The sequence below is a fragment of the Larimichthys crocea genome, chromosome X (assembly GCF_000972845.2).
Source record: "Larimichthys crocea isolate SSNF chromosome X, L_crocea_2.0, whole genome shotgun sequence".
Classification (NCBI taxonomy): Eukaryota; Metazoa; Chordata; class Actinopteri; family Sciaenidae; genus Larimichthys; species Larimichthys crocea.
The window spans coordinates 5,111,228-5,134,999 of record NC_040020.1 but is presented as its reverse complement, the minus strand read 5'-3'; the positions used below and the strand labels follow the sequence as shown (position 1 = coordinate 5,134,999).

Below are 23,772 nucleotides of genomic sequence, written 5' to 3'. Positions count from 1 at the left end.
TCACCGTACTCAAGGGCTTTTCTGTTGGGTTGCATTAGATTTCACTGTGGTTCATAATGTTGTGTCCACCTCCTGTAGATGCAGAGGTGATGGATCATGCAGCCAGTCTTCTTCTTTGCGTATTTTCTCCTCCCACCTTCTTCTGTTCACCACCTTTTGCTTTTGACATGCATCACTGATCTTAGGTCAGGAGGCCTCTGACGGCAGCGTGACTCCACTCAGTTGGCATCTCTTCCTCCAACCCTCCCACTCTCCCTTCCCCCTGTCATCGTCTTAGTCAGACCCTCAATGCCCTCTCTGTCTGGTCCCCATAGGCTGTAGGACCTGGGTGGGCCAATAGAGGGTGTCTTCCTGTGTCTCGCCCTATCAGAAGACACACTAGGACAAGCTTGGAAAGTGGGACAGCTGCCATGCTAGGGGAGCCCTCCCCATTCCAGTCCACTATCGTCCCATGCCGTCCCATTCCCAACCCTGGGGCAGTGAACACTAGACTCCTACAAGCTGAAGTGGGCTCTGTGATTGTTGAGTGTGCTCAATGGTTCAGAATCTGCTGTTGGTGTATTAAAGAAGACTGGAATGGATGTATATATATCCTGCAGACATTAAGTGCTGCAATCTGTTGGAATTTATCCATTAATTCAACACGACACTGTCTATAATGGAGTATACCAAACAAAGAGCAGGACAAGATGATTCATCATATTCTTCATGAGCCTTGACAGGAGGTATGTAACAGTGGACAACCACTCTGGTCATACTGCTCCAGTGGCTGGTGTTTATGTTCATATTCAGTCTGTTTACATACTTAAGAGTGATGTGTAGAATCTTGTATCTGATCATACATCAAATTATTCTGCTGATGTGAGTTTTTGGTTGCACAAAGTAAGGCAGTTCTGGTGGAAACTGGTGCACTCTCAGCTCATTCATTCTCAGAGATGCTGGGTCTTGTCAGGCCGTGTAAACAGGTTTACTTAATCTAGTCAAGAGAAACCAGGTTAACATGTTTCTGTTTCTGTTGGAGGAACCTTTTTTCTTCTTCTTTCTTCTGGGTCATGTCAGCAGGTTTCCAACAAATCTGGTACAAGAGCCTATATGCATGACAGCTTTCTTAAAATAAAATATCTCTGCTGCAACAGTTCACAGAGCTGAAAGGCAAGATGATTGATAACTTCTAGCACTACATCTCGTAGCTGGATTTAACTTATTTTGGATACAAGTGAGAGAAGTCAGCTTCCTCAGCTGAACTGTAGCTTTTTAAATTCAGACTCATTCGCACATTGGAGAGAAAACTGTGTGTTGTCTCACTACAAGCGCCCGGTCTCCCACTGTGCTGTCAGTCCAAATGCTTGCACAGAAACCGAAAAAGAACACTTCAGCCTGCAGTGCATATCACTAATACACTTTTAAATCTGCCAGCATTGGTTCAAAAAATATGGTGGGAGGCAGAGGAGAAATCTGATTACCGAGCAGCTGCATGTAAATATGGATTTTGCAGTAACTGGGTTATTGCAGTGCATGTAAATGTGTTCTCTGACTTCCTGCTTTAACCTGATTTCTCCCATTTTCCTTGTGTCTTGTGTGCATATAATCAAAAGAAGTGATGAACTGCGTTGTGCTGCTTCTCACTCTGAACAGTGTTTTTCATTTGTGTAGCAGTGTTTTATGTCTGGTGCTGGTACAAAACCGAGCAAGTGTGCATGAAGAAAGCTGTGCGAATGCCCACAGATGGAGGAGAGATGCTCAAGCTACCACACAGCTTGTCATCTGAGAACTACTACTGTTTGTAACCATGCTAACGTGGCAGAGCAGAAACTGGATGCAGAGTCTCTTCAAGGCTGCTACTCTTAACTGAGATTGACCCATAACATACCTGTCATCATATAATGTGTCACCTGTGGATTTAAAATTTGATTTCTGTTCTGATTTCTGAAATTATTTGTAACCTATTCTCAAAAGCAGGACCCAAACGAATGATTATTTTTTAGATTAATTAAAGTGTCAGGTAATTAAGTCAGAAAATAGTGAAAAAAGTAAAGTAGGTCTTGTTTTGTCAGTCCAAAACCCCAAAATATTCATTATATTTCAGTTTATTAGCTGGAAATCTCTATATTTGATAGCCTGAATACAACATTTTGGGATCTAATCATCGTAATGTTGATTATTTTTCTGTTGATTGACTGCTCGTTGCAGCTCGTCGCAGAGATGAGTACATTTTGACTGTCCCAGGAGGAAACAGCTGTTGATACATCCTCTTTCATCCTCCTCTGTTGTCTTTTAGATTATTTCTTCGATTAACTAATTGTGGCTCATTACATCATTTGTCCTTTTATTTTCTGGGCCAATTAATTTTCTATATTTATCACTTGTCTTCCTTTTTATGTTTGTTATATTTATCCTCTCATTGCAGTGCTCTCCATGGTAATTATTTCCTTTTTGGATAGGGATTTATTTTTTGTTACATTTTTGTCAGGTACCGGTTCAGATTCAGTGTGTTTTTGTTTGTTTTTCATACAACATTTTTGTCTGACAGCTCCTTTTATAGAGGACAAATTTTATGATCTCTTTGTAACGGTGTTGTGCTGTTTTTGGAGCAGTTTGATAATAGTTAGATAATAATAGACAATAGCAGTGTAATTATGCAGAAACTGCAGATCGACGCCACCTGTGTGACGTATGTGTTCGTCTCCCTCGTGATTACTCGACACAGTCTAATCAAGATCTCTGAGATTTAATCCACCTGTTACGGTTTTTGATGTCTCTCTTTTTTTTAAATCTCTAAACTCTAACTGACCCGTTGTTTTCTCATGAATTTTAACTCCTACTCCATGGCTGTTTTGTTAAACAGACCTCTCTTGCATGTCTGTCTGTCTGCCTGCATGTACAACTTACCCAGTTGTCAACACTCTCACCCTGGGCGGGTCTGGCCTCACTGTAACCTAAGCTCTCGGTCCTTCTGTTCCCAACAGGGTAACTTGACCCTAGATTGCTTTGTCATGTGCCAGAGAGAGAGGTTCCCTCTCCACACCCACCGTCTTTGTGCGACCAACACAACACAGACACATCAGTGTTGTTTTTGTGCATTCACTTTAGCTTTTATGGTTAAATTTGGTATTTAAGTGGGCCTGCCTCACAGGATGTAGGTTTAATAGGTTTAAGCTTCATTTTGGACTATGTGGGTGTGTTTGTGATTATATAATACAGTCCTCTTGAACTACAGTGTGTGAAACATGTGCTGCATGTTTGAGTGCATATATATATATATATGTCTGTGTGGGATGTGAATAGTGTTTACTTTTTGTATTTAACAGTGCGTGTGTTATTTAATGCTTTCGTGTTTCTGTCTGTGTGCCTGCAGTTTAGAAATCCAAGGGTGTTGCAGGTCTACTTGTTTCTTCATCTTGTTTGTAAAGGGAAAGGTCTGCTGCTCTTCATGTTGTCTCAGTCCCGGGCTTGGCCGACTAACAAAGGACACCCTGTAGATGGAAAAACAGCTAAAGGTTGAAAAGAAAAACTGAAACCTCAGCATTATTAACACAGCCAAAATCTTAAACCCAAAACAACAACAACAAAGTTTTAGCCTGCATTCCTCACACTCTGTTGGTATGCTTCCTGATCTGTCTGATCTCGGCGGTGGTTGTTTGTCTACCGGGTCTTGTCTATCGTTTCAAACAGCACTGGCAAAGTTTCTGGTATTCACTTGATTATCTGATTTTTTTTTTTTTTTTGCGTGTGTGCTAGTTTGGCGAAACTCTTACAAAGTTTCCATACGTGCTTGCTCCATCGTTAACCAATGGAAGGAAGGAAGTTATATTCGGCTGAACCTCTTATCTTATGATATAATCCAGTGATTGCTCAGACAAGTCTCGCTAGTATTCTGCGGAGACGTTATTTTGAGCTCTAAAACACAACGTTCAGCACAACTTCCATGACTCAGCAGAACCAGGAGTTCATGACCCCCTTGAGTCTGCATTTAAACGAATCACTGCTGGGTATGTTCTCTAAATAAAACTACAAACTCCATGAGGTGGAAAATACAGTCTACAAACAGCAGTGAGTGTAGTGCTAAAACTGTTCTTCGTCTGACTTAGTGTTTATTTTTAAGGCCAGAAGAATGATCTGACTATCTATGTATGATGTGCAAACAAGGTTTGAAGCTGTATGGTTTGTTTTCTGGTGTTTTGCCAGTAAAATGCCTCTGTATCTTGAATTAAGGTGTCACGAGGGGATTTTTTTAATGGTTCTTCCGCACTGTTAACTTATAAATTATCCCTTATCAGGAGGGATGCAAGTGGTCTCTCATTGTCTATATCATTAATGGACCAGATGTACTTTAAGATAAGTATTTTATTTATGTACACTGAGTAAAGTCATAAATTTCATCAGCTGACATTTTTTTCTCTCCGCCTGCTAAGCTTGAATTTAAAATCTGTCTGCTTTGTGGTGCCTTTTTTTTCTCCTCACAGACAACACATCCCATTTGAAAGAAAAGACCTAATTGCCTGTTTCTCTTTATAGATTTGGTTATTCACCCCATCCAGGGTGCTAGACCAAACTATGTGGCTTTTGTTCTGGTTAGTCCAGACACATATTTCTGGTTGAGGGCCTGTATTCCTCTGGCTCTGAGCACTCTTCAGTGAGGGCAGTGCAGCTGGTGGAGAATGCACACAGAGACACGAGCTATGCTAGGACACATTGGCTAAACTAGAAAAATAAAGCATTTGGCCAGCCTGTGGTCAGTCGGGAATGGAGCAGTCATTGTTAGAACACACATATAACCTTTGGCCCGATTTCTGCTCTCACCCTGCAGGCATGGAAGAAGCGGTGGTTTGTTCTTCGCAGTGGCCGTCTGACAGGCGACCCAGACGTGTTGGAGTACTACAAGAATGACCATGCCAAGAAGCCCATCCGCGTGATTGATCTCAACTTGTGTGAGCAGGTACGATTTCAGATTATTGTCAACTTACATAAGAGTTCCACGTTTCTGCATCTATGATTAATTTGAACTAATCACAGTTTATGCTCCTCATGTTTATTGTTTTTTTTTTACATGTGGGGTGGTCGTATTGATGACATTCACTACATTAAGTAAATTAAATTAAAACGTCTCATCGCTCTTTTCCTCAAAAGCAAATGAAAGTCAAACTTCAAAAAGCCTGACCGGTTGTTGTGCTTTTATTTTGAAAATCCAACTTTTACTTTCCTTATTTTTCAGGAAAACTGTGGCTTATATGTGAAATATGAATGTAGTCATCGATGCAAAAGAGTACAAGCTTGTGCTAATGTTTAACATACTTTGATGGTAGAACTTACTAGGGTTTCAACTAATGATTATTTTCATTTTAATAGATCCTTTGCTCAATAAATCATGTTAATCCCTGTCACAATTTTCACCTTTTTCAAATCAGTAGTCCAAAATGCAAAGATATTCAGTTTACCCTGATAATATATGACTAAATTTCTGTAACCACTAACCAGTCATCATGTTATTTCACTCCCACTACTACTACCTTTCATGTCATCAAGTTTCTCTTTGACTGGCTGCAATTAGCAATAAGTTTTTATTGACTGATGCCATATTAAAGTAAGACATGTTTGTTGCCCCCCTCAGGTGGACGCCGGGCTGACGTTCAATAAGAAGGACTTGGAGCACAGCTTCATATTCGACATCAAGACCATCGACCGCGTCTTCTACCTGGTGGCTGACACCGAAGAAGAGATGAACAAGTGGGTTCGCTGCATCTGCGACATCTGTGGTTTTAACCCCACCGATGATGGTAAGGACCGGCGTTTTGACAGCTAGATACTGTCACACATCAATATTACTTCAACCTTTTTTAAAGCACAGCTGAGATATCTCAGGAAATCCTTCTTCACAGAGCAAACCTGAATTAAGGTTAAACCTTAAGGTTCAGGTTTGGGCTGATGTTACTGATTATGAAATCAGCTGTTCATGAAAAAACTGCAGGTCACATCAACAGCAAAGTCATTAGGACATGCACCCGTCAGCCCACTGATATCACCATCAGATATACTGTTACAAGTTGAAATGTTTCACAATTAGCCTCTATGACCTGATTCACAGACTCTTAAAAACGAATACGATATTTTGAGCACACTTGCATACATAGATTTGTAGCTGCTTTAAATCAGAAGTGTACTTCATCAGCAGCATTAAGCAAAAGATATAGCCAGAGTTGAACATCGCAGTACTAGCTCACAAGCTGATCATCGTACGTTTGGCTGCTCTCTGTTTTGATGCTACTGTTGTGCATTTCAGATCTCTGCCTCTTTCTCACTGAGAGAGTTAGATGAACCAGCTGAATGTGCCAGAAGGCCCCTATTCAACGTAGTTCTCAGCCGAGGTCTAATGATCCATGTGTTGATCCATGTGTTGTGTCGAGGCTCACGTTACCCTTGTTCCCAGTACTGGATAATCAAAGCATTGTGTGCCTGTCTGTCTCACTGCCCCTCTTTCGTTCTTTCCCTCTTATCTGGTTCTCATTCTCTCTCGTTTGCATATTTTTGTTTCCCTCTCTGTCTTTTGAGCCCAATTTCAAGCTTCACAGTTTGCACCTCAGTCCAGCTGGAATGCTTACTGAACACATTTTAGTGTGATCAAAACTGGCCTCAACGTTTCACCAATCTACTGTCTGACATATCACGCCACGAAGATTCTTTCAGGAGAAGAATGTACTTTTCAGACCTGGCAGCTGAGTCACTGATTATGCTGCTCCAAGGTCATCCTCAGCACAGTATCGTGACTTTGCCTCCACCTCTGTTACATAGCTAGTGTTGCAGGGCAGCCCTGATAACAACATTCATGGCACCTCTTCTACAGAAATATTAGAACTGGCTGTTAAAACCCTGATGTGCAAACAAACAGTAAGCCCATTCAAGGAGAAACTGGGTCTAAAGACGAATATCCATGCAGATAGCCTTCCTCACAGTTCTTATTACAAAAGAATGTCCTTGGCTCTCCCTTTTGCGCTTGCTTGCATTTCTCTGTGTGTGAGACCCAACTCCCACTCTACTGTCGTGTGTGTGTGTGTGTGTATGTGTGTGTGTGTGGCCAGGCTCGAGTGCTTCACGGCAGGGCAGATATTAGAGGAGGGAACGTTAGGAGGGCCGGGGAACGAAGGCTCTGAGAGACCGTGTAGGAGTATGAGCAGAGGGGACTTTCCCTTTTCCTGTATGAATCAGCACTTAAAGCTTCAACAAACAAATGGGAAGAAAACGGAAGAAGATAGCAGGAGGATGAGAAGGAAGCAAATGATGCTCTTAAAGACAGAAATGTGCTTTTAATATGGGGGAAAAGGGGGGAGACCTTTTGTGAGATAAAAAAAAACATGTCAGCTATAGAAGAGATTGGGTGGAGAGCTGTGAAAAAGTGGAAAGATTGTGGAATGAAAACATAGATATATTCCACCGAGCATACAAATCAGCCATGTTGGCTCTCAGCGGAGTACAACAATCAGCTCGAGCAGAAGGGTTTGAAAAGGACTCTGATATTTGAAAACTCAGTGCGACAAAGCAGAGACCTTGAGGAAAGGCTGTCTGAGAAGGAGAGTGTGGAAGGCAGCGTTTTCAGATTCTTCACGAACAAATTAAGCTTTTTAAGTGGGTTTCATGTGCGTATGTGCCCAACATGAAAAGAAAGATGGAAATACTAATTCATTCATCGATTCACAGCAGTGACTGCAGCGCGCTTCAACTTGATCTTAGCTGTTGGTGCCAGTGTAATTTAGGGAATCTTGTGACACACATATCACACATATCACACATGTCCCACATATATCATGTCCTTCCACTCAAGCTGGACAGTGTACTGTGTTTGAAAAGGTTTAATTTCCCCCAGGAAATCCACCCAAGTAGGAAGTGAGGCTCTAAGTTTCTTGTGGCTAGTTGGATCTATTAGAGTTGGGGGGCGGGAGGGGGGCTTGGCAGCTTTGATTTGTGGGTTGGAGTGTGGTGAGCTATGCCAGAGAGATATCTGAGATCTATCTGTTTCGTCAGAGTGAGCCCACACAGATCAGCCGCACGAGTTCGGACATTATAGAGACATAAAATTGATGCGGTGTCAGTCAAAAACGCTGCTGGTGACTATAGACTGTTAACATTGGAAATGGGTTGCTAGGAAACAGCTTGGGTCCAAGTTTACTCTGCCAGAGCTGACATTGGCAAACACAGCTTACTGTTTACTTTCTGCCTAATATCATCAGTCACTAACATCACCTGCACTGTCTCAATGTGCTTTCCACAGCAGGTCCACAATATACAGGTATGGTGATGATCGGGGGGCTCAGTAGGATCCATAGGTTAACAAAAAGAACAGAAATGGTTGAAATACGAAAAAATACAATGTGGTTTATAATCCAACATTGTGCTTATACAGTCACTGGGAACAGTTTAATATGATCCGATACAGCAGCCCTCATAAATTCGGCCTTTGCAAACATAATAATCTTCAGTTCTGACACTATCAGAGAGGCATTAATTTAAGTATTTAGGTTGTAGTTTGCAGTGTAACCATCACTGTAATCAGTATAAAGCGCTCCAGTACAACACATCCACCCAAACCTTATAAAGTGGACAGTGTCAACAACTGAACATTTACAAGCTTTGTAAAAGTAGAGTTAATGGAAGAGCTGTTCACTTTAGATTGTACGGGTGGACCCGATGAAGTGGGCGGTAAGTGTACTAGGAGCAATGCAACTTTAGTGAATCCAGTATAAAAATAAATAATAAAACTAAAGTAAAATAAGTCCAGTAGAATGAATCCAAGATGCCCACTGGTTTTAATAAAATACATGCAGAGAGAGCTGATGTGAATAAAAGAACTAATGCTTTCCCCAGCTGGAGAATATCTACCAGATCTAACTATGATGTGGGTTCTGTGGCGCCCTGATTAATAACCGCAAAGCCACTGTACAATGTTTCAGCCTGATCAGTCATTCCCTGTCATCTGCCGGGCAGAGTCTGACAGATCCTGATGGCATCTTTTGTGATCCGTTTGGTCACTTTCACAATGTTTGTGAAGGTGAGCGTTAATTCAAAGGCAGTGTCTCATACCCTCTATTAGCTGTGGAAAACCCTGTTTAAGTCTTTTAGGGCTATGATAGGGTTTGATATAATAAAGTAGATGATACATAAACATTATACACACGTGTTAATCCCAGCCTAATTTCTCTCCTCCAGAGGCAGCCAAAGCTGCTCACCAGTCAGCCATCGGGGGCTTGGTGGTGGATACCCCTCCACACCCAGCGCTGGGTAATATCGTTGGTCCGGCAGCGGTGCTGACTAACGTGCCCCCTCCATACCAGCCGGTCAATGTGCGACACCTGGACTCTCAGTCCAGTTCAGAGGAGCCTCAGGATTACCTGTGGCTGGTCAACTGTGAGAGCAAAAAGCCTGAATCCAACAGGTGAGTGGACGTTAGTATGTATGAGGCTCCATATTCACTGTGCTGGAGTTGAAGTTTCTCTTTTCTTTACTTTTACAGCCCATTTATTTTCATGTTTTTCTGTATATTTTATCTGCGCTGCCACTCTCGTCCCTTCTCTCTGCTTGTGCGGTGTGTAGCTCAGTGCAGCTTCATTCTCCATTGGAGGGAGACCAGGAGTATTTGCTCCTGGAGGAGTGTGAGAGCAAGACTCTTCCTCCACAGGCTAGTCTGTGAGTGGCCAGCCATCCAGCTGGAACTGCCTGCTCGTGTGGAGTGCTACTCATGTATTTAAAACAAGACGGATCAACTGAGACACACAGACATCACTACTCAGATACACTGAGTAGATTTGAATGGCTTCTGTAGCTGATTTGAGGTGTTGTAGATCAGATAAGACTAACATTGCATTGATTTTGTCATTACCTGCATGTCTAGAAACTACCCACCCAATATTACTTCTACAAATCACCTCAATGCTTCACTTGACCCAAAACCCGAAAAGCAATGCTAACATAGCAGAGGTGTCGAGGATTAGTGTCAAAAGAGTGTCTGTATATAACTTTAGGTTACTAACTGTGACTTGCAGACAGTGCTGTGGCAGCTCATCACGACTGAGTGGATTTCATAGCTTCGCTAATACTCTGGTGCGTATGTGTACTCTCTTCTTAGAGCCCATGCTGAGTGTTCCAAGTCTACCTCTTCAGAGACGGACCTGAATGACAACCTCCCCTCTCACCGCACGCCCACATCCTCCACCTCCTCAGCTAAACACACTTCGCACAATGGCTTCTTCCCACAGCACCCGGCCCCTGCCTCCGCCTCGTCCATCTACGACTCGCCTCCCTCACGTGGTGCCTCGCTCTCGACTGACAGCGGCTTCTACCACCTCCCCCGCAGCTACTCCCAGGACACTGTGGTGCTCCCAAAGTCAGCCTCCTCCCCGTCGGCCCATCCGGACAGCGGGGATGTCTCCGAGCTCTACGTCTTCAACACGCCATCGCGGAAGCCCTCAATGGAGACACAGATGCGCAACCTTTCAATCAGTTACGATATCCCACCAACACCTGGCGCAAACTGTACCTACCAGGTGCCCCGCACTTTGTCGTCATCGACAGGGGTGGGAGGCTCAGAGGGTGGGGGAGATGTAGTACCCCCTCCCAGACCGCCCAAGCCTTCGCTCAGTTCCACCTCAGGACCCCCACCACCCCCTGCTGAGCGCTCACCTACGGACACCTATCATGTGCCCCGCTCGGCGTCAGAGACGGATGGAAACTACTGTGTGCCTACTAGTGCTGGGAATAAGGCTTTACGCAGCAACACTATTGGGACTGTGGACTGTTCACGCCTCCGCAAAGGTTTGTGTCGGGGTGTTTTGTGTTTTTCTTTCTTTGTTGTTGGAGTAGAAATTTCAGATTTTTAGTGGAAAATTGCTATAGAACTATTTAAATCTAAAAGTAGTGTGTAATCTACATTCACTGAGCCATTTCTTCTTGTTGACCTTTATGTTCGGTGAAACTTTTCATCATCCAGACCCGTTATAAACAGCCTTATAAGGCGTTTACACCGCTTTTATGTGCTCATTCGATACTGCTTTCACCTTATTTTGATGATAAGAAACCTTAGCGCCCTTGGCATGCTTTCCTCTAGCTGCAATCACTATTTTCACCTTTATTCTGTTCCGTTCACAATCCATTCAGATTGCCAAAAGCTTATCAGTCCTGAATCATTACAGATATCATTAGGACTTGACAATTTGAGGTTTGTGCAGCAATTGCACTCAGATCAGTTATAATACTTATTTAAAAGCAAAAAAAGATACATTAAGGATCGTCTTCTTCTTCTGCTCCATCACTGAAACTACAAACATCTTTGGCTAGTTATCAACAGAGCCTTCTTTGCTGTATTTATTCTGTTCTATACCGTCACTTACATTGAGAGTGTTGGAGAGATGATTCCACTAAAATCTGACCAATCAAAGCATCTTCTGGAGATACATTTTAAAGTAATAGTTAAGTAAAATATATCTTATAATAAAAGGTTAACTTTGTTACAGTAAGACACATTACAACACAACGCCCTGTCAAGAGAGAAACATATGGAGTAAGACGGGCGAGAACATAATATATTCTTCCACTTACTCCTCCCTCTTGTGGTGACAAATGTCATTACAGAAGTATTAGTGTCAAGATAATTGTTTACGAAAACCCAAGAGAGTCTCAGGTCTCTGGTAAACTCCGTTATCATTCTTACCCGAGCTGGACTCCGTCACACTGTCATTGCATAAATGGTCGATGTCTCAGGTTCATCAGATGATGTGTTGTGTGAATTCACATTAAATGGAGTTGAGGCCGAATTAAATATTCCTCCCAACGTAAACAGGATTGTATTTTCTTTTTTCTGCTCTGCTTCTCCACTCATTAAAACTGTATTTTTGTTTATTCGAGGGCAGTTACAGTATCTGAAAGCACATTTCTCTTCGTAGTTGTTTCCTTTCATGGTCTTCCTCCACTTAGTCTTCCTCAGCTCGCACTCTGATTTGCCTTACAAGCTTTTTCTGGCGGTGCTGTGGTTCCTGTGGCCATAAGTGAAATGCATTAGCGACTGCTTCAGTGCCTAATGAGAATGTAAAAAAATAACAATAATAATAATGTGCCAGAGAGTAGAGCTCTCTCATGTCACTGTTGAGATCGGATTGTCTTTACAGATCTTGAAAAATGCATGCATCATTCCAATTAGGCCTATATTGTGTGTATCATTAGGATTATTCTGTTGCATAAATGGGCTTGGAATTCGCCATACAGCTCTGATGTGGGATGTCTAAGCTGATATTAGGTTCTCTTGTTCTTCGTTGACTGATAAAGTGATGAAGTATTACATTTCTGATCTTATAAATTGCAGCATACATATTGTAATTATGTCTTATGTTTGGTATATTTGGTAATTGTGTTTGTTTCTTGCAGATTTTGGATCCCAGGACTGCTATGACATTCCGAGATCATTCCCCTCCGACAAAAGCTGCTCGTTTGACTTCAATGAAAGCTTCAACAGCTACTTTGTAAGTGTTGTGCTAAGGTCCGCTGGTTTATTGGCTAATAATTCTGCAGAATCCAGTGTTCTGTGGCTGAGTGTTTAAGGGAAGTGTTACAATGTTTTGATACTGATTTTGTGGTAACAGAGATTTTGAAAATACACACAAAGCATTTTTTTTCTGCTTACAATAAAGTTTTTCAGCTGCTGCTACAATACCCGGTAGATGCTGCACTTTCCCATCTTTCGCCCATGACCCAGATAAGCATCATGGTGGAGAGATAAAAAAGCAAATCTAGGGTGACAGGGAAAGCCGTCTTGTATTTTATAGTACTTTTTTATTTATTGCTGCCCAATAAGATACGGCGCTGCTATATAAACAAGCTGCAACATGCAGAGTTTCTTTTTTAGGGGAAATCACAAAAGGAAAGTGCATACTCACAAATAAAAACAACCATCTTAGTTCACCCTTCACCAAAAAATATCTGGCCCACATTCACCTGCTACTGTTACTACTACCACTGCTTCACAATCAGAACAATCGCAGCGTCTTGTGTGACGAAACAATGAAATTAATTGGCTACTCCAGCAATGTTGACGTAGAAAATATGAATTCATGTTCCTGTGAATAGAAGGATCAATGTGTCCTTGTGTGTATCGCACTGCTAAATTTCTTTTATTCTTTAAAACATAATTGCATTTGACTATTCTTATCATGTTTGTAGTTAAATTTGTTGTCTTTATTGTTTCTGCCAGCGGTTTTGCATCACTCCAACATACAGGCTTGTCATGCTGTTGGTTGACTGCTAGCCTGTGTTACCTTCTGCTCAATTTATTGATGCTTTGTGCTGGCTAGTAACCAAAAACAAACCACCTGTATATTTTAGTATTGGGAGTTTCCATGAGCTCTTCCTTGATTGAGTGTGCTACCAACGACCTTAGACGCAGCTTCATACCAGAACCTCGTTCCTTATGTTTGAACATGTATGTATGTTTTGTCACCCGCAGAAAAACAAAGGAATGATGCCAGTGGGTAGCCAGTCCACAGAAGAGGTAGACCAGAACTATGTACCCATGAGTGCCAATTCCCCGTCACACCATCAATCAGGCAGTTTGTCAGAGCCGATACACGAAGCGAACTATGTGCCCATGACCCCAAGCACCATGGAGTTCTCGTCCCTGGGCAAGCAGGTCCCCCCACCCGCCCACATGGGCTTTCGCTCCAGTCCCAAAACCCCTCCCCGCAGGCCAATGCTCAACGACTGCCAGCCCCCACCTGTGGACCGAAATCTCAAACCTGATCGCAAAGGTGAGAGGGCGACGGGTGTGTGCATGCATCTGTAGCTGTGACGTTAATCATAAATATTCTGTAGTTTTTTGTCAAGGTCTTGCTGCAGAGTTGATGTGTGCTGAAGTTTATCGTTGCACTTAACATCCTTCTGTGTGCTCGGTATTCACTAATGCAACAACTGACCGTGCTTTGTCTCGCACTCAGCTGCTACCCTCACAGTGCTGGCTCATGGTCATAAAGCCATCTGTACAAAAATCCCTCATTTCCAACCACTCACAGAGCAGTGTCTTTCTTCATCATGCCTTAGATGCCATCTCTCATTTTGTCTCCCTTGGTTTGTCTGATGTGTTAAATACCGCCATCTTCCTCTGTGTCTGTCCTTGACCAGCTTATTTCACCTCCTTGATGAATTAGTTTAGTGCCTGCTACATCCTCTTACACACAACACAGTAAGCTCCTTGTCAAAAGAACTTTTGTCCCGAGCTCAAGAGGCCCTGTAGACTGTTTTGGAGGGGGCTGCTCCCTGTGCCATGGAGTGACCGAAGCCCGGAGTGGTCACCTCCATCCCCTTTGTTCCCTTCATCTGAATGGAGGTCTTTGATGAACGACCTAATAGCAGGGGGAATTGCAATCTGGGCAGATTGAAAGGCTGAGAAATGGGAAAGAGAATGAAGAATGAAGAGAATGGAAGGATGTTAGAGAGACGGGGAGTCATCACGTAGGCAAACCAAAAGCCAGGGCTGTTATTGTCCAAGAAAATAGGACACGTTATGGAGGTTTACATTTCCCAGTGGGGGAATCCTCCCATGCACGACTTGTGGTCTTTTTTTCTGTGACCTTTTTGAGCCAGTCATTTCCAAATTTGGCAACCACCATCTCTGGACTGCCATGACTCAAAGTTTAAAAAAAGATTTTCTATTACTCTAAATCATCTTGCTGCAATACTAAAGGCCAGCCAGTTATAGAGTTTTTATTACTCACACTTCACCAAAAAAAGCCATAACTCCAAATCTCCAATACTTATGGAACTTGGATACATTAACAAAACAATGTTTCAACATTATCTTGAAAGCTTATGATTATGATATTAAACTAATTATTTTGGCACAGGGAGCACATCAGCGCAGGAACTCATAACTCATAAATTTGCATGTTAAATAGTTTGTGGTTTGCAGTGTGTAAGTTTATTCCAGAATACATAAACTCAAGAAAAACTCTGCCAGTAACAAATCAGTTTCCAGCAGCTCATCAGCACTATTGTGTTTGCCAAAAGCCTTTTATGAATGTGTAATTATGCCTACAGAACATTTATGCCTATAGCTCTTGAGCCACTGGACATAGAACAAAGTTTGCCTTCCATAATTTTCAGAAAGATACGACCGTAGGGAAAAGTATTGCCAGTTTTGGCCCTATAATTTTTTTTGCTATCTGTCACCTCCAAGCAACCCTGGTTTCTCTTCTTTGTTCATTTTAAATTAACTTCTAGCACTGTCCATCACAGCATCTTATTTAACTGTTCTCACTATATTTATTTCAGCTTTATTAGGAGAGCTAAGAGACAGAAGCGTATCATGTTTCATATAGTTATGTTTTTGTTTGGATATTGTTGAAACATTTCCAAACGCTCCTGATTTGCATTCTCTTCTAAAGGCGTCCTGTTTGTGCATTTTAATTTGATGCAAAGCAGTTTGCAACTGATAAATGGAAAGTTGCTATACACATATAGGTTAATATCATCATTATCATTATTAGTTTAGATCTAACACTCAATCTCACTGCTCCCAGCACAAATTTGAGTGTGCTTGTCTACCTGGATCTTGAATTTAAGCTGCTTGGATCTGCTCTTATCTGTATTTTATGCTAGAAATGGCACATCGACAAGCATAGGGCACAGAGGATTCACAATATGAACACAAATCTTTTTGGCAAGTGTTCTTGTATATTAGTATGATATCCAGAAACAGAAGAGAAGTAATCATTAGTGAGCAATGTTTAATTTTCAACTCTATATTCAAAGAAGTGGGTAAATCCTTTGATTTGTCCTTGAAAATCCTTTTCTTTATTTACCATGAGCCATGCAAAAATTCCTCTGTACTGTGGACTAATTCAACTCACCACCAGCCATGTTCATCTTGTGTGCACTTCTCTCTCTGCTTTGATTATCTCAGCTGTATGTTGTGAAGGCCTTGACATCTGTGGTCAAGGCCAGCAAACTGCAAGCTTTTACTTCATTAACACTATGATATGTGATTCCACTGAAATGCAATGATTCTCTTACTTTGGGATTGTGGCACATTTTAGGTCTTTGCGCTTGTCAGCACTGCAGAAAAATGTTGTGATCAGTGTGTTAATGTAAAAGGCGCTGCAGTGCGCGCCTCGTCAGTAAGTTACTCCGTTCTGCAGATTTCTTGTGCTCCTCTCAACGTGACATGATTTCTCAGTGTACTCTCAGTGCTTATACACAGCTCATCGTGCATGCACAGCTGTGATGTCAGTCTTTGTGTGGGAAGCCGTGGTGCATGGAGTGAGGTGCATGTTGGGCAGTATGGGTCTGCTGTTGTCATGACAATCATCCTCTCGATAACTGTGCTGCACAAATAAGGTGATTGGGTGTACGCGAGGGTGTAGATCTTTTCTTCAGCGACGTCTCGTCTTTTGCTTTGCATGGCAGGACAGCTGTGACAGTAGGGCTTAACTGTTGTGATCACCAAAAACTTTTGTAATGAGCCAAGTCTTCTTTCACCAATCAGGTCAGAGTCCTAAAATAATAAGAGCAAAAGGTGTCGGTTTAGAGCGAACCGACTCTCAAACCGTAGGTGAATTCCCGCGGGGACGACGTAAGGGTAGGTACTCCACACTGAACTGCCATTGTGTGTCTGAAAACTTTCCATTGTTTGACCTGTCCAAACTCTATTTCATCTCGACTCTTTGCATGTTGTCAGTAGTTTACTGTGGGATTTTCTGTTGTTTCTCAGGCCTGCTGGTTCTATAAGACATTAATTGTGTGTAAACCAGAATCAATTAAACTTCCAGAGCTACTCAAATAGATTTAGAAATATAACACGGGTGTCAGAGCTGTTGCATTAATCCAGTTTTATTTATTTTTTTAAATCCCAGCAGGAGGGGGATGAGTGTGCACTTCATGCATGGTGGATTTCACTTGATACAGATTTGTAGCTCAACATGAACTTTTACTACCACCTTACTTAAATATCCCCTCACTGTGATGTGTGACTACTTACATGCAGTCAACCAAGTAACTTACTAACATTTCTCTTCCCAAACATTTTTTTTATGTTTATGTTTTGTAATTTCACATACTGCGCTTTCAAAACACACATTCAGACATAGCAGCCGCAACAGAATTATTGTCACAAAAACACTCGCACGGCTCTGGAAAGTAGCAGATAGCTCTTCAGGCGGAAATTGAACAATGATATCATCTAATGAAAGAGACCATATCCACTCTCTCGCCTGCGTACAGAGTATGTACCGGTAGTGGCTACCTTCATAAAGTATTTCGTGCACAATGTTTTAGTGAAAAAAGCCGCAGATAATGAGCATCAGTGCTGAACCTCTACCTTACAGCGATATAGCGCTTACATTTTCAAGTACACAAGGCTCATTGTTTTCAGTTTTTATTATTTTTTATTTTTAAAGGAGCCACATTGATTCAAACTATATTTCACACAAATTTAATGTCCTCACACAGTCCCACCACAGTTTGCAGCCGACAAAATCGACCTCTGGTCAAGATATACTTGATAGAAATTGAAAGGATAAACGGAGGAAAACGATGCAAATGAATAGCTGAATATTATTTATTCATTCATTTGTCATTTGTGAATAAATTACGGAGAGTTGCACTGTATTTGCTTTGAAATAAAATCTGAGACATAAACATTTGTCCCAGTCTTAATATAACTAATTTTATGATTTTAAATTAAAGCTTATGAACACACATTATATACATGTAGCTTAAGTGTGTGTGTCTTGAGCGGAGACTGACTATGTGTGTGTACCTTGCTTCAGGAATACCCGCTCCACTGGTGATCAAACCTCTGCCAGAATGGGAGGAGCCCTGTACGCCTGTCCGCTCACCTGTCACACGGTCATTCGCTCGGGAGTAAGTATCTGAAATATTCTGCAGGATTTTTTAGTTTTTGCTAACAACTAAGGGTGTGTTCACACTACTCTGTTTTTTTTAAAGTTTGAAGTCAAGTAGGGGAGACTGTCTCACAAGAGGCACTGCTGCTCACACCAAAAATTTAACTAGAAATGGGCACAATACACAAGACAATAAAAATAAATTTCGCTTCATCTCCAGGTGACTAAAGCAGCTGATGATGTTATGGACGTGTGTGTGTGCATTGTCCTACCTGCTTGTTACATTACCAATTCAAATTACATTATTTTTATTCGTAGGGTTTTTTGGTGTGAACATTCCCTTTTTTGTAGTAGTACATGTAGTATACAATTAACTAAAGAAGTAGGCACTAACACGTCATGCATTTACTGTAGTCACTTTGTGACCAAAGTAGCACTACTCATACAAACCAGTCTGGGATATGCCTCAGAGCTACATTATACAGAATGTCCTTTGCTGGCTTATCTGGGATAAGGTCTATTTCTGTGCTTAGTGCTGCAGGGACATTTCTGGCTGCTGTGGTTTATAGCTGTGTCTGTTATGTCTGTATTATATTTTGTGCTCACCAGAGACTGTATTTGTCTGGAAGTCAGTGTGTAAACATTGTGAATGCTGCTCAGTCTCTCTAGGTTTCCATTGCCAACGAGACCCCCGTCAGTGCATAGTACGGCCTCCAGCACTGACTCCGACGAGAGTGATGACAATTATGTAGCCATGGTCACTAATATGTCCACAGATGAACCAGTATGTAACACACAACTATCCTATGATCATAAGAAGTTGCATGATTACTTGTTTCTATAGCACTCGAATCACAGATAAACACATAAGAAATATGCTAAATGATTTGACTTTTATTGTGGTATGTGGTTGTTGAAACTAGTTTACATCATTAATATAAATGAAATCAACAACAACAGATGCCTAAATCCATATGTACAGTAGAGTTTGTATGAGGCAGGAGTTTTCAGGGTTGAACACTGTTCAATGTCAAGCTGTAATAATAGTGGAAACCCCATTTCTTAAGTCATACGTTAGTGTGGACAAATTACTGGTTGCTGCAGACGGACTCCTCGCCACTTCAACTCTTCTCTTTGCAGTTTCCTCTTATCCTGCTGCTCTGTTTCCTTTATTCTCTATTTTTGTTCTTTTGCTTTTCAGGTGTTATGTTCTTTAAAAGAAAAGTACCCTTTCTGTACGCAGTACCCTTACTGGAGTTCAAAAGATCCCTTTTTGTTATTTGGCACTGGTTGAAATGGAATCCAGCTGAGGCGTCTTTTTAATCTTTCAATGTCTGTAGAAAATTGGCACGATTGGCTGATGTACCCTGCATAATATTGGGTACACGAGCCACATACTGATGGGAAATCATGTCTGTCACCAGGGATTCTTTCTCTCACAGTTCGGGTATTAGACGTACTATTTCCTTTTTTTTTTTTTTTTCTTGCTGTAACAGTTTAACTTTTTCCAACATTTGCTTTGATATTATCTGCTGACTTCCTGTTCTTTCATCACTCATGTTTATTTCTTTCCCTCTAGTTCCTCATTCCTCTGGCTTCTCCAAACTCTGGCTTCACCCATTTTCTTTTTCATTCTTATTCTTGACCATCTGCTGTTCTCTCTTTTCTTTTTTCCCTTTGTTGCCACTTCCTTTTCACTCTGTATAGAGAGGAGTCCTTCTACTGCACAGTCCCCATCACCCCTGTAAAGAGGGAGGTGGAGGAACTTGACATCATAGAGGAGGTGAGCAGGGTTGCCAGGTTAGACATGCATGGCCTACCCTGTTGGAATGCCAGAGGTTACCAGTTTCAGATGTTATCATTAGAATAGAAATCCAGCAAGTACATAGTAAATACTTTGCTGTGCAATGCTGTTTCCACACCCAACACCAGCTAGAAACTGTGGCTTGGATACACTGATTTGTTTAGATGTTGTGTACCATCACTTTCCTTACAATTACAGTGTCTTAGTTTTGTCACCATCCTAGTTCTAATAACTCCATCTCACTAGTAGTTAGACATTAACATACCTATAGATTCAACATGTACCTTAGTGTTGTCACAATGCCAGAAATTTGAATGTACCTTCATTCTGATGTTACGAAATCGTAGCAAAAAGAAAGTATTGCCAATGAACCACATTTTATCTGACATGAAAATAATAGACAAAACAAAAAACCTAACATAATCTCTACAGTCTGAACAAGTGCCAAAAAACCTTTTCAAAAATATGCAGCCATCAGAGTTGCTTTGCAAAGTTATTTGTTTTTCACTGGACAGCTTTGAAGCAACTTGAGTTTTGGCATGTTGGTTCGGTGCCTGTTTTTGTTGGCTCAGCCAGTCTGGTGTCTGTCAGTTATGGCACCAGCTAGATGAAAAATAGTTCACCGAATAAACAAATCTGCTCTTATAATGAAACAAATAGCACCGTTTACTAGTTGCTCCAGTTTTAACAACAAGTTTACACATACTGTGATTTTTGTTGACTAAAGTAGACATGAATTTGTTTGTTGGCTATTACAGTCCTCTCTTTTTTTTTTTATCCATTCAGTGTTCCAATTCACAAACCATCTGTACCTGTGTGTACTCTCTCTGAAGTTGGTATTGAGTACAGTTTTTTGTTGGCATAACACGCTTTGTGAAAGTACCAACTTTTTGGTAAATCAAAGCCAGATCTCTTGCAATCTTAGCAAACTAATTTTGGTTATTGTGACAACACTAGATTGTATCAAAAATATATTTGCTTCACTGTGACACCGCCTCAGTTTTCCTCTTGCATCAATTAAAGCAACCTTTCCTGGCTTATATAGAACATGAAGCTTATTGCGCCCATGACTGCGGATGGTGGGAGCAGCCCTATGATGAAGCCGAAAGGAGACAAACAGGTGGAGTACCTGGATTTGGATCTTGACCCCGGCAAGTCTACCCCACCTAGGAAGGTAGGAATTTAAGAACCACCACATCCTGTGTTCGCAAGCAACAAGTCAGTCAGTTTAAAGGAATTTTAAGACCGACCTTTTTTCGTGCTTTTGTCCCTCAGATAAAAAGCAATGGAACTGGCATGACGGCATCAGACGAGCGTGTCGACTACGTGGTTGTGGACCAGCAACGGACACAGGCCCTTAAGAGCACCCGGGAAGCCTGGAACGATGGCCGGCAATCCACAGAGACAGACACCCCTTCCAAAGGACCCAAGTGACCCTGTCTTCCCAAGCGCCAACCCACCTTCCAAACCCTTAAACCGCTGGGCCTTTTTACACTAGTGTAGGCTGTGGTTTGTGCTTTGGGACGGTCCAGCTGTCACGTTCCACCTCAGTAAGATCCTTAGTGTGTAGGGGGCCAGTGGAGCTTCATAGCCACTCAACTGTCTTTAGTTTACACTGCTGCACGGCCTAGGACAACACTGTGTGTGTACAGTTGTAAGAAGGGGTGTGAGCCAGGAATAAGCTGTGTGCAGTATGAAAGCAGGTGGAATGACTGGACTTGTCTTCGGGGGTTTGACTTAAGCAGACTCACAAACTTTGAACATTCACTGCCTCCTATATTGGATTGGAGTTTTTTTGTTTTTTTTTGTTCTGTTGTTCACCTTTCAGTGGCCGGTGAGCTGATCCAGACTTAACATTTCCTTAAATTATAATGCTGTTTGATGTTGTTTTGGAGTGTAAGTGAAATCACTTGATAACATGATCACATTACTTCGTCAATGCAACACTGTACTAGTAAGCATAGCTGGTTAAAAGTGTTTGAACGGGGTGAAGTTTGCACGGGCATCATTCGCAGGTCAGTTTTACAATTTCTTTTCCACAAAGTTATTGCGGATGCATGAAGCTGACCCCGATTTGTGTCTAAGTCAAACTTCAAACTCGATCCCTAAGATAACCCAGTACGACAGAATTTCATAGTTTTTACTTTTTTCTTTCAATGCAAAGGCAGTTGAACTCGTTCATTTGACGTCTAACCAAGTGCTCAATTTTAAGCTTTGGATTCACTCAAGGTTTAATCCACTGAACATGATTTGATTTCCATTTACTTTGTACGTGGAGATGCTTCAATCTGTTATAATGGAAGTGCAAAGACTGTACAAAAGTGTTATGTATATAAACAGGAAAAGTGTCCTTTATTTGTATGGAATATCCAGCGTGTTTGACTCGAAGGTATGTGGATTCTGCAGGGTAGAATCCTGTGCCTGTCTTCGGTGGTATCAGGACTTGTGATTAATGAATGAATTACTGTGAGTTTTTAAAAGAACGTGACAGGTTTTCTATAAGTTATGCAAAGGTATCAAACTTAGGCTAGAGAGAGAGAAAATCAGGTACTCTTTATAAATGCATACTAATACAACTATCCATTTCTAATTTATTTCTCAAGTTATTTCATCAGGTGGATGTCAGGTCCACTTTTAGCTCAGTATTCTTGATCTATATGGAGGAACATAGCTAAAGTCTGTTAAAAATGCTTAGTTTGACAAGCGCCGGTCAATTAGTTTCACAGGTTCATTGATATTCCTCAATTTTCTCTCCTCATAGGTTTAATTTATTTGGAATTTAACTGGCATACAGTTTGGGGAAATTGACTGCCTCATGTAGTCAACTTGATACATCTTTTATAGACAGTGAAAAAACTCTTTGTCTGCATCGATCTGTGCTTTACTAACCTGTGAACTCTCAGTCAGAAGTCCCAAGCATGTGCTACCACAAGGTAAAATCATTGCTGTACATATTTTGCCATCAATTAGATTAACATGTATCATTTGGAAAATGTGCCTACTAAGTCATCTTCATTCTACTTCATTCTTTCCTTATTGCAGTCTCTTTGTGATATGGTCTGCAAAGCTGATGATGCTTTATCTTTTTTAATGAATCTTGACAGAAAATGTAAATTTTAAAAGTGGACTAAATAAAATCCAACCTCTTAACGGATGTGTCATCTTTCTTCATTCTGATTTTCACTATGATTGCGACATAAATAGAAAAGGAGATGAAGGAATAGAACGGGCAGTTTACAATACAATGTTAAAGGTTAGTTTTCTTTCTGTTCTGCCACAGTCACGCGGCAAAATAAAAGACACACGCGCAGATTTGCACACATCTGGTAAGTTCACAGGCGAGTTAAAATGGACAATTGAGTAATAAGTTTTCCATTAAACTTACTAAACCTTCGGGGCAATTATAGCCTGCAAGTAATACTGACGTATCAAACAAACTTGTAACACTACTACCACAGCAATACCTCGCCTAGTTTTAAACAACTACGCTGAACCTGGCCCCAGAAGATTTATATCCAGGTAGAACTTTTATATTCCAGTAGCTGTACAACAACATTTTTAAGTTTTTGACTCCTTCAAACCCAACAAAAAATGGAAGCAATTCATTATATTTTTGTGCAATACAATAGAAAAACAAACATTTAATTAAATTAGATGAATAGCAATACCTATTTACACTGTCACTGCCATTTTAACATGAAGTAGTAGGGTCAATGCATGCAGGTGTTTGCAATGATACTGATTCAGGTTCCATTCCATTTATTGCAGCAGAGCCTTTCCAACATGCACCACAGCAGCAGCCTGACTCAGTTTGACCTGAATGGAACACGACCTTAATCAGTATCATTGGTCACACCTGAGTTGACCCTATTGTCTGTTAAAAAGTTCTTTTAGGTAAATATGTGTATTGTGTAATTAGTAAAATTATTAGTTATATAGCCTACACCTCCGTTAATAAACAATTAAGTCATAACTTCTACAGTTGGTTTGAAATGTTAAATTTAGATACACAATGCAGCACTGGGATTATTTCCTTCAAACACTGGTAAGTAAACAACATTTTAACATAAATTAAGAATTATGTCATTATTTAGAAACTGA

At 41.2% G+C, this 23,772-nt stretch overlaps 2 protein-coding genes across 12 annotated transcripts in view; both read left to right on the top strand.

Moving 5' to 3' along the window:
* Window positions 1-22,825, top strand: part of gab1 (GRB2-associated binding protein 1) — a 49,728-nt gene extending 26,903 nt beyond the window's left edge. For 3 of the 5 annotated variants that reach the window (XM_027283334.1, XM_027283333.1, XM_027283336.1), the window contains 11 exons: window positions 4,808-4,936; window positions 5,609-5,774; window positions 9,196-9,421; window positions 10,112-10,797; window positions 12,403-12,497; window positions 13,478-13,778; window positions 16,511-16,603; window positions 17,793-17,886; window positions 18,528-18,651; window positions 20,717-20,845; window positions 20,947-22,825. In XM_027283334.1, coding sequence (XP_027139135.1) covers window positions 4,808-4,936; window positions 5,609-5,774; window positions 9,196-9,421; window positions 10,112-10,797; window positions 12,403-12,497; window positions 13,478-13,778; window positions 16,511-16,603; window positions 17,793-17,886; window positions 18,528-18,651; window positions 20,717-20,845; window positions 20,947-21,105 — 2,202 coding nt within the window. In that variant the 3' untranslated portion in view covers window positions 21,106-22,825. Of the gene's footprint in view, window positions 1-505; window positions 726-4,807; window positions 4,937-5,608; window positions 5,775-9,195; window positions 9,422-10,111; window positions 10,798-12,402; window positions 12,498-13,477; window positions 13,779-16,510; window positions 16,604-17,792; window positions 17,887-18,527; window positions 18,652-20,716; window positions 20,846-20,946 lie in introns of those variants that run through there. The other 2 variants (XM_027283335.1, XM_010729478.3) reach the window with 2 other exon arrangements.
* Window positions 22,826-23,449: 624 nt separating this feature from the next.
* inpp4b (inositol polyphosphate-4-phosphatase type II B) overlaps window positions 23,450-23,772 on the top strand; it is a 217,891-nt gene continuing 217,568 nt past the window's right edge. For all 7 annotated transcript variants that reach the window (XR_003462985.1, XM_019256050.2, XM_027282883.1 and 4 more), the window contains exon 1: window positions 23,450-23,716. The gene's annotated coding sequence lies outside the window, so the exon portion shown is untranslated. The remainder of the gene's footprint in view (window positions 23,717-23,772) is intronic.